The following is a 9701-nucleotide window of genomic DNA, read 5'->3' as shown; positions in this document are numbered from 1 at the left end:
GCTAACAACTTCAAGTATGGAGAATCCGAACTTCATGAGCTGAGCTATGAAGCTGTGAGGTCCTCTATCTTTATGGACCTGATGTGTTCAGATGAGTTTCTCCTCCACATCCTGGTGTTCCTCCTCCCGGTCGTCTTTAACGATCCCTTCATCGATGCTCTCCAGTCTGAGTCTCTGACCGTCCTGGTATCTGGGTCTCTGCGCTGCCCTCGTCACGAACAGCCCCCCCTGCTGAGTCACGTCCTCCCCAAACAGCGCAAGCTTAGCATCGCTCTCTATGGCCTTTGCTAAGCTGGAGGCGAACAAGTCGAGGGATTTGTGGACCTCTGCGTGGACTTGGACTGAGGACGTTTCAGCTGAAGAGATGAACACAGATGTCTTTGTGAAGACCAAACAAAGCAAACGCTACAGAGAAATGTTGCTCAATTGTCACTCTATGATAGGTTCATGTTCCAAACATGAAGTGTGTTTCTTTGTTTCTGGGAGATAAAGTTAGAGAGGCTGGACTGAGATGGTTTGGACATGTCCAGAGGAGGGACAGTGGGTATACAGGTAGAAGGATGTTAGAAATGCAGCTGCCAGGAAAAAGACAAAGAGGAGATACATGGATGCAGTTAGAGAAGACATGGTGGTAGTTGGAGTGAGGACAGAGATGGAGGAGGATGACTCGCTGTGAAGACCCCTGAAGAAGGAAAAGCAGAAAGAAGAAGAAGAAGAAGTGTGTTTCTTTGTCTCTAATCTGTCCCACAGAGAACTGAATGATAAATACCTTTAGAATGCTCCACCTGGTCTTCAAAGGTGACTGAGCTCCTCCTTTTCGTGGACGGATTCCCATAATGCAGTGGGAGGGAGGAGCAATCTGTGCAGGAGTTATCTAACAGCATCACATCTGTGCCTGCGTGTAAGAAAACAAGGTTAACTCTACAAACTGTACTTTATATATACTTCAGCATATTTTTAACACTTCCAGCAAAACAAAACGAGAATCAGGTCTGACACGTGACTTTACTGATCCTCTTTGGATGAAAACAAAGTTTGCATCTTCATAAGATGGAGAAAATTACCATGAACTGTATGTTCTGAGGACAAAATGACTACCTGCTTTTGGTGAACGGTGTTTTATTCTACACAAAGTGACAAAGATGACGGAGAAAGTGCAGAAAATTTCTTCAAATTTGGACTAATCGTTACTTTCTTTGAAAGGTCTAATGAGTAAAGTTATAGAAAATAATTTTTTGTTGGTAAGAGAAGCAGATTTTTGTGCCGTTTAAAAATGTTTGTGTTTTATGCAGCACGGACCTGAGTCCTGGGTGAAACTGAAGCCGGTGTCTCCTGTGCTGCTTCCAGGAGCCAACAGGTGTCCTCCACCAGCCAGCATGGCAGTCAGGTGTGGGGACATACCCAAATCTGAAAATAAAAACATCCTATGATTATCCAAAAACATGATTACAGCTAAATATAAAACAGCTCCACACAAAGAAGCTGCTTATTCCAAACCTGTGATCCTGTTGGAGATGCTGAACAGGCGGGACGTGCGCTGCCGCGTGGCGAACGACTCTCTGTAGTAGCGGTCGAAGAAGCACATCCCCAGCAGCTCCTTCCTCACCGTTTTATTCCACAAGCCATAGATGATCGGGTGACACACGGCGCTGCAGAAAGACAGCCACGCCACCAGAGTCTCCAGCTCCTGAGGGACGCTGCCCTGTCCCCACAGAGCCTCGGTACACACCACCCCGACATAAGGCCCCCAAGTCACGAGGAACGTGCCGATCACCACTAAGATGGTGACCAAGGCCTTGCACTGACTCCCTGAGTACACCAGGCTGCGCCGGCTTCCGTGAGAGGAAGTCGATGTGCTCGAGTTCTTGCGTCCGTTCCTCTGAGCTCCATTAGTCTCGTCCTGGGCCACCACGACCGTCCCACAGTGCACTTTCCGAGCTTTCATGCGCGCGACACGAAAAATGACGCTGTAACAGGCCAGCATGACGAAGAACGGAGGAAGGACGCACCAGCTGACCCAAAAGGCCGTGTAGCTCACCTCCCTGGACCACGAAGCAACACACGTCCACTTAAAGCAGTCGAACTCGAAGGAGGACCAGCCGAACAGAGGAGGCAAGCAGCCCACCAGAGAGTGTAACCACACATAGACGATGACCACCACCGCCCGGTTCCCCGTGATCTTCATGGGGTAGATCATTGGGTAGAGCACGGCGTAGTATCTAAGATGAGACAGAAACAAGGTGAGGAAACCCAAAGAGAAACTCAAAAAGGCTCTCATGAAAGATCTGATCCAGAACTCAGAGGCTGCTGAGAGCCGTATGAACCTCTAACAACTCTAATGCATCTTGATAAAAGCTGTAAACCCTAAGAAAGACGGGAACTGGGCAAGTATTGTTAAAAAAAATACAAATGCAAATTTACTATAACTTTATGAGAATGATGCATGCAAAAATGATGTAACCACAATTGTGATTTGGGACAAACCTGTCAATAGCAATCGCTCCGAGGGTGAGCATGCTGGCTGAGCTGATGAGCAGATAGAGCAGAGCCGTGAAGTTGCACCAAACCACCCCGAACACCCAGTCTCTCTTAGCTGAGCTCACCGCCACGAACGGCAGCACCAGAACAGACAGAAGCAGGTTGGATAGGGTCAGGCTGAACACGAACTTGTTGCTGGGTGTGAGCAGGTACGGCCGGCGGTAGAGGGTCACCACGATCAGCAGGTTCCCCAGGCAGGCGAGGAGCGTGATGGTCACTATAGACACGGACTCCAAGGCTGCCAGACCCTCGCCATTCCCCACCGAGGTGCAGTTCCTGCTGATGTTCATGGTGCGAGACTGGGCCATCGGACGGGTGATGCAAGGGTAGGAAACTGCTGAAGAAGTTTTAAATAATAGAGAAAAGTACATAAAAATTCATCTAAAACGATCTATTATTTCAAGAGTTCACAAATAAAATGTCGGTTCATTTTCTGATCTGAACGTTCAAATGACAAAATCTGCACATGAGGAAAAAACTATCAGATTACATTTGGCAAGAAAATTTCAAAACCCGAACAAGCAAAGTGTCGAAGCATCACTGACCATATAATCAATAATGTAACATAATTTTAGCTGAAAATGTGAATTATTTATTATAAAAAATTTAAACTGTAAAACAAGCTTAATTTATAACAATAACTACAGGATGTGCAGCCCCTGAGCTCTTGGCTTTCAGTATCTGTGGCCCCCTGAGCAATTGAGTTGAATAGCCCTGAAATAAGCTTATGTGACATACATGACATACATACATGCTACATCATAAAACATAAAAATATAAATATTCATGCAGCTACAACAAATTCAAGCAAAGTATGATTTTTTTTTGTTGGTAATTCTAAAATCCACAACAACTAAGATTATATTTTATATATATGTGTGTGTGTGTGTGTGTAATTAAAGATATTTATAGAAACCTATCTATATGCAGTAATTTCTCTACAGTACTTTTCAGTAATTAATAATCTTGTTAATTATATGATTCTTATAAATATTCACTGATGGGTGAATGACTAACGGTAAATTATTACACCTAAAACAACTTTATTATTGATTTAAAGCTCATAAAATAAATACATATTTCATAATTAACCCTAATTTAAGTACTTAACGTTATAATATAACTTATGACTAGTTGTCCCCCGCCTCTGGCACACTGATGCTGGATACAGGCACCAGGGACCTCCGGACCCAATTAAAGCTGCTGCATTCTATTCATATACACATCTGCTCACAATTCAGGCTGCTGTTTTACTATTTGACATTATTAGTGTTTACTACGAGCATACATCATTGTTTTACAGGGTTTACAGGGGTGGCGCTAGAATGGTTCCGTTTGTATCTGGGTGACAGGAGTTTTTGTGTTAACTTTGACAATCATTTATCTGCTTCTGTCCCTCTTTCCTGTGAGGTCCCACAAGGCTCCATTCTTGGACCCCTTCTGTTCTCATTGTATCTGCTCCCCTTGGGGTCAATCCTGAGGAAACATGGTATTTCGTTTCATTGTTACGCCGATGATTCTCAGATTTATCTGCCTTTAAAACCAAACAGTTCCTGCTCCATCCACCCTTTGCTAAAATGTCTTGATGACATCAAGACTTGGATGGCTGCAAGCTTCTTGAGTTTTAATGATCAGAAGACTGAGGTCATTGTGTTTAACTCAAGCTCTACCACTGTCACTGATCCTGTAAACCTGCACTCCCTTCAGCCACATCTAAAGCAGTCGGTTACCAATCTCAGGGTAGTGTTAGACTCGGACTTTAAGTTTAATAAACAGATCAACTCTGTTCTACAAAAAAGCTTCTTTCAGCTAAACCAGATAGCAAAGCTTAAGTCCGTCCTGTCCAGATCCGACCTTGAAAAACTAGTCCATGCATTTATTACTTCCCGGCTGGACTACTGTAACTCACTTTATGTTGGGGCTAGTCAGGCTTCACTTTCACGTCTCCAGCTCGTACAAAATGCGGCAGCTCAGCTACTAACAGGAACTCACAGGTTTGAGCACATTACTCCGGTTCTGTCCTCTCTTCACTGGCTTCCTGTATGTGTCAGAGTTGATTTTAAAATTCTCCTGCTGACATTCAAGTGCATTAACGGCCTTGCACCATCATACCTCTCCGACCTTCTTCATCCTTATACTCCTTCTCGGGCTTTGAGATCATCAGACCAGCTGCTTTTGGCCATACCAAAAACCAGCTGAAGCTCAGAGGAGATCGAGCGTTCTCAGTCGTGGGCCCTAAACTCTGGAACAATCTGCCCATCAACATTCGACAGGCCACCTCAGTCTCTGCTTTTAAATCTCTCCTCAAAACACATCTGTACTCATTGACATTTAACACAGGGTGATCAGATTTAGATCTAGTTCTTCATTGATGCTGATTCTGTTTATGCTTTTGTTATTATTCCTATTTAACACAAGGTCATCAGATCTGATTTAGTATTTCATTGTTTCTAATTATGTTTTCTGTATTATATTTTTATTCCATGTGCTGTAAATATATCTTGCTACTTTTTATTTGATGTGATATTTTTGTTAAGCACTTTGGTAACAGTTTCTGTTTTAAATGTGCTCTATAAATAAATCTGACTTGACTTTTAAATAAATGTTTTATTTGTTTACAATGCTGTTTAATCTTTTCATCATTTCAATAGAAAATCGTTTCAGAATCGAAAATTGACTTTGAATCGAATCGGCACACCAAAAAAAAAAAAAAAAATCGGAATCGAATCGATTCGCCAGACACTGAGATTCGCACCCCTAACTAGATGTTGTGATGTTTATTTGTCATATGCAGCTTCACACAGGGTCAACGAAATGTTCAGGATGACAAGAACCGACATCAACTCGCTAAAAACAAACAAAACAAGAAATACTAAAACATGCAAAATAAAGTACCAAAAAGTGAAATATATTTACTAGGTCCAAAAGAACTATAGTAAACAACAACATGGTAGAATATAACGGTGCAAGTAGGATGAATTATATAAAGGTAGTGATATAGGCTTAATGCAGATTATATATATTGTACATAACTAACAAACTACACAGGCTGTGACAGATTACTGAACAGGTAGTGATTAACCTGGAGATTAACTGAACTATGATGGTGACATACATGATACATATATGATTACTAACATATGAAGCATTTCTATACTAAAACTATAAATATTCATGCAACACAAACACTATAATTTATACATATAAAGAGTTATACAATATCACTGTTGTTTTAGATAATGGGTCTAATATACAGCTGCATGTAACTTTAAAAAAACATGTTTTGTTTACTTGGGAAAAGAGATTTTAATCGTTTAAATGCTAATCAGGATTGCAGATCACAGGGTGGGTATTAATCTCTAAACTTTATTTCAAGTCGCTACAGGTTTTAATTGTAACTAAAGTCTTTGTTGGTATAATTTACACCACAAACTTGCATGTGTTGTCCCTCCGCGCGTGCGTTTTCAATGAGCTGTTCTAGAGTTTTACAAAAACACAACGTTTAGCGACATTTTAGCTTTCTGAGCTAAATCCGGATGAAGTTCGGTGAAGGTCCAGTCGACAGCCAGAACCTCCAGCTCTGTTAGCCGCGCCGCTAACTGCAGCTGGAACCTCCCCAAACTTTCTCCCATTGTCCTCCGCCAACCTCGGTTCTCTTACCTGCTTTTGTTCGGTGCTCTGGCTCCTCATTGCTCCCCTCTGCGGAGATAAAACCTCCATTGTACTTTTCTGCTTCCACACTAAATGCCGAGGAGAAAAGCAGCTAAAGTTGGTGTGGAAAACTTTCAATCCTTCCTATCCCGAGCTGCCAGCTGCAATGGCGTCCTCCTCCTCCTCCTCCTCCCACCCAAGATGAACTCCCCTCGGAGCAGCAGCCTCTCGGTGTGTGGGTGGTCGTGGAGGAAAACGGGCCTGTTGTTTCTTTATTTCACCATGGACCGAGCTAATGTTCATAAATCACCACTAACGTTGTTCTAAACGTCACGGACTTGGTACTGAACACACCTCAAAAAGTATTTTTTATTCGGTTTTAAGGGCGGTATGTATGTAGTATGTTCGTGTGTCATTTTGTTGAAAACAAAAGATACAATACAAACGCTTGTATATGTATACGAGCTCGCGTTTACATTGATTATTGTTTGTTGATACAACTTGCATCAATTTACAGCCTGACTCTGGACCACACACGTAGATCGTAGCTTCCCGCACTAATACGTCATCAACTGACAGCCAATCAGAAACGTGGTGTTGTACCGAAACAAGTACCCCAGAAGTGCAAACGCCGCTCTGTCACGGGAAGCCGGAAAACGAACAGATTTGTAGTTTTTAGTCCTTTTTAGAAACATTTCTCTATAATTGTTATTTACGTGCACTAATGCAGACTTTTATCAAACTGATTAAAAACACAAGTTCTCCTTTGAATACTTTTCCCACGATAGTTTTAATTTTTTCATTAACCCGTTTGTTTTTCTTACGACTGGGACACTTTTTTCGATACAACATCTAGTGCGATATCACCTCTAACCGTTTGGTGGCGCTGTCACAGAGAACAGAGTCCAGTTTTACTTCACCCGACACCAAAAGCTAAATGTAGAAGAACAGCAACTAAAAACTAAACAGGATAAGACAAAAATGGAGCCAGTTATGCTGAAGAATATTTCAAAGAAAAAAATGTTTTTGGAAAATAAAAAATACATTTATATATTTATATGGGTCATTAATTTAACAATTTATCATCATCAATTTAACATTTGGTATATTCACTGTGAATAAAATATGGGTTCATGAGATTTGTAAATTATTGCAATCAGTATTTATTTGCATTACATACATACAGTACGTACATGAACGCCCCTACAAGAACCCTGCAGATGTTGGATGCTGTCTGTCACGGTGCACTAAGATTCATAACTGGCTGTAATTATCGTACCCATCACTGCACCCTGTGTTCACTGGTTAACTGGACATCATTAACTTCACGCAGACTCTCTCACTGGTACATTTTCATCTATCATTTCTTTGCAATTGTAATAAACAATTTTTATACAATCTCATCTCCACTCTGTTCCTCCAGATTTTGTGTTTCGATACTTACCTTCGAGAGGATGTGCCAGGAAGTCTGAATGAAACAAAATCAAATACTTTAAGCTCTGCTTCTACCTGGGAGATAATACCATCCAGGCGGTGGAACCAAAGTGCAAGCACAGTGACCTCCAACAAGGTGTTTGTGAGATGATGCTCATGTTAAAATATTTAATTTTGTTTCACATATTTGTCTATTTAAAAGGCCACCTGTCTAAACAGTCTTTTGCATATATGTGATGAAGTTTTGTACTTGCTGCTTACTAATGCTGACTTAGTAATCCCTGTCAGACCCAGCTCCAGAAGAATTTAACTGGGGGGCTGAGGAATATTTTGGGAAGGCCCAGTAAATAGTAATTTTATTTTATATAAATACATAAACACTTATGTAGCCTTGCAACTGAAATAACCATATGTTGTTTATTAATACAAAACAAATAACTTAAACAGTGACATGTAATCACCAGAAAATGCTGAGTAATTGTGCTCAAGTTTGCATATTTTTTTTTTGCATAAATCTTATAGAAACTTCCACTGCATTAATTGTGTTTGAAACACATTAACACCAGAAACTTGAAGTCAACTGTGCATGAACTTCTCCTGAAGACGGGTGAAAATGTTTTTAAAAAATACTCAACATTTTGAACATTTCCAGATGATTGAAGTCTTCTTAATAGTCTGCCCTTCCATTCTGTCTTGAATTTCCTGGTTAGATCCTTCTCAAAGGCAAGTTGAATTAAACAAGCTTCTTCTGTGCTCGCTGAACATATTTTTCAAAGTGGAAAAATAATTCTTACACATGGCTGTAGAGCAGGGGTCTGTGACCTTTATGATCAAAAGAGCCATTTTTACACCTTCATGTACCAAATTCAACGCTTCCAGAGCTGCAACAACCTGCTACAACTGTTGTCAACTGGTGGCCCATGGGCCACTTTAAGTTTGTTGGAGGAGACTTTTGTGGCCAGTAGGGGTGACATTATAAAGTTAAAAATATCTAACGATTTTTAACATTTATTAGTATTAATTACAATTTAAGACAAATGAAAAGACCAGATTCTTGTAGAGAGGTGGGGAAAGTTTTTTTTAATTAAAAAACAAAACAAACTACAAGCTATGCAGATCTATGTATTTTTTTCCAATTGTGGAAAAAATAATTAAGTATAGAAATAAAGCAAAATGCTAAAGTGAGTATTTGCCAAAGAAATGACATGAAAACAGCTAAAACTAGTACTTTTTTTGTTGTTTGTATAACATCCAATAAACTTCAGTTTTCTGTTAGTTTTAGTCAAAGCTTGAACGAGCCGCTGTGGAGGAACCAAAGAGCCGCATGTGGCTCTGGAGCCGTATGTTGCAGACCCCTGCTGTAGAGGCTCCAAAGGTTACGGCAGCCTTTAATCGCCTATAGCCCCCCCTGCTGGTTGTCTTGAGTCAATACACTGCATAGGTTCATCCAACAGTTTTCAGTCAGGTCATCTGGACAGTTTCTTTTTTTGTGCTGAAACGTTTCACCTTCCATCCAGAAGGCTTCATCTGTCAAGGAAACACAATACAAAACTGATTCTTCCCCCAGCAGCTTAATCCAGTTTGGTTACTGGTTTGTTCCACTTTGGAGTAAGCTGTTGGGGGGAAGAATCAGATTTGTGTTGCATTTCCACGACTGATGAAGCCTTCTGGATGGAAGGTGAAACGTTTCAGCACAAAAAAGAAACTGTCCAGATGACCTGACTGAAAAATGTTGGATTTTATACCTGGATTATTGAGCGTGGACTTTGTTGCATAGGTTGCATGGGGGGGTGGGTGGAGGATACCTGAATGATACGGGTAATGCAGTAAAAACGATGTTGTTGTTGTTTTGTAAATACCGAAGTAATGTTTAATAAATGTTACGACTATTCTTTGCCAACAAAATATATTCACCTCCTCAGTTAAGCTGCTGTTTTTTTATGACGCTTGCCACCCACAGCACGCACGCGACAAAGAGTCAACTCAAAGCGAGAGCAACACCTGCCCCCTCTTTCCTCTTTCGCATTGACAACGTTTTTTTAGTTTTATCGATGGTCAAAGCACAATTTTGATGGTTT

General features: G+C 40.9%; 1 protein-coding gene across 1 annotated transcript; it reads right to left on the bottom strand.

The window, feature by feature from the left end:
• On the bottom strand, positions 1–7540 carry gpr161a (G protein-coupled receptor 161a). The gene is made up of 7 exons (XM_037686189.1): positions 7533–7540; positions 6199–6278; positions 2485–2875; positions 1498–2219; positions 1300–1407; positions 770–895; positions 1–356 (listed from the first exon to the last, which is right to left on the bottom strand). The coding sequence occupies exons 1-7, from the start codon at positions 7538–7540 to the stop codon at positions 88–90; spliced, it is 1704 nt and encodes a 567-aa protein (XP_037542117.1). The 3' UTR covers positions 1–87.
• Positions 7541–9701: the final 2161 nt, after the last annotated feature.

This window comes from Nematolebias whitei, chromosome 13 (genome assembly GCF_014905685.2).
Source record: "Nematolebias whitei isolate Nwh7 chromosome 13, NemWhi1, whole genome shotgun sequence".
In the NCBI taxonomy this organism is placed as follows: Eukaryota; Metazoa; Chordata; class Actinopteri; order Cyprinodontiformes; family Rivulidae; genus Nematolebias; species Nematolebias whitei.
Note: the sequence above shows the minus strand (reverse complement) of the source record. Positions and strands in the feature narration are given on the sequence as shown.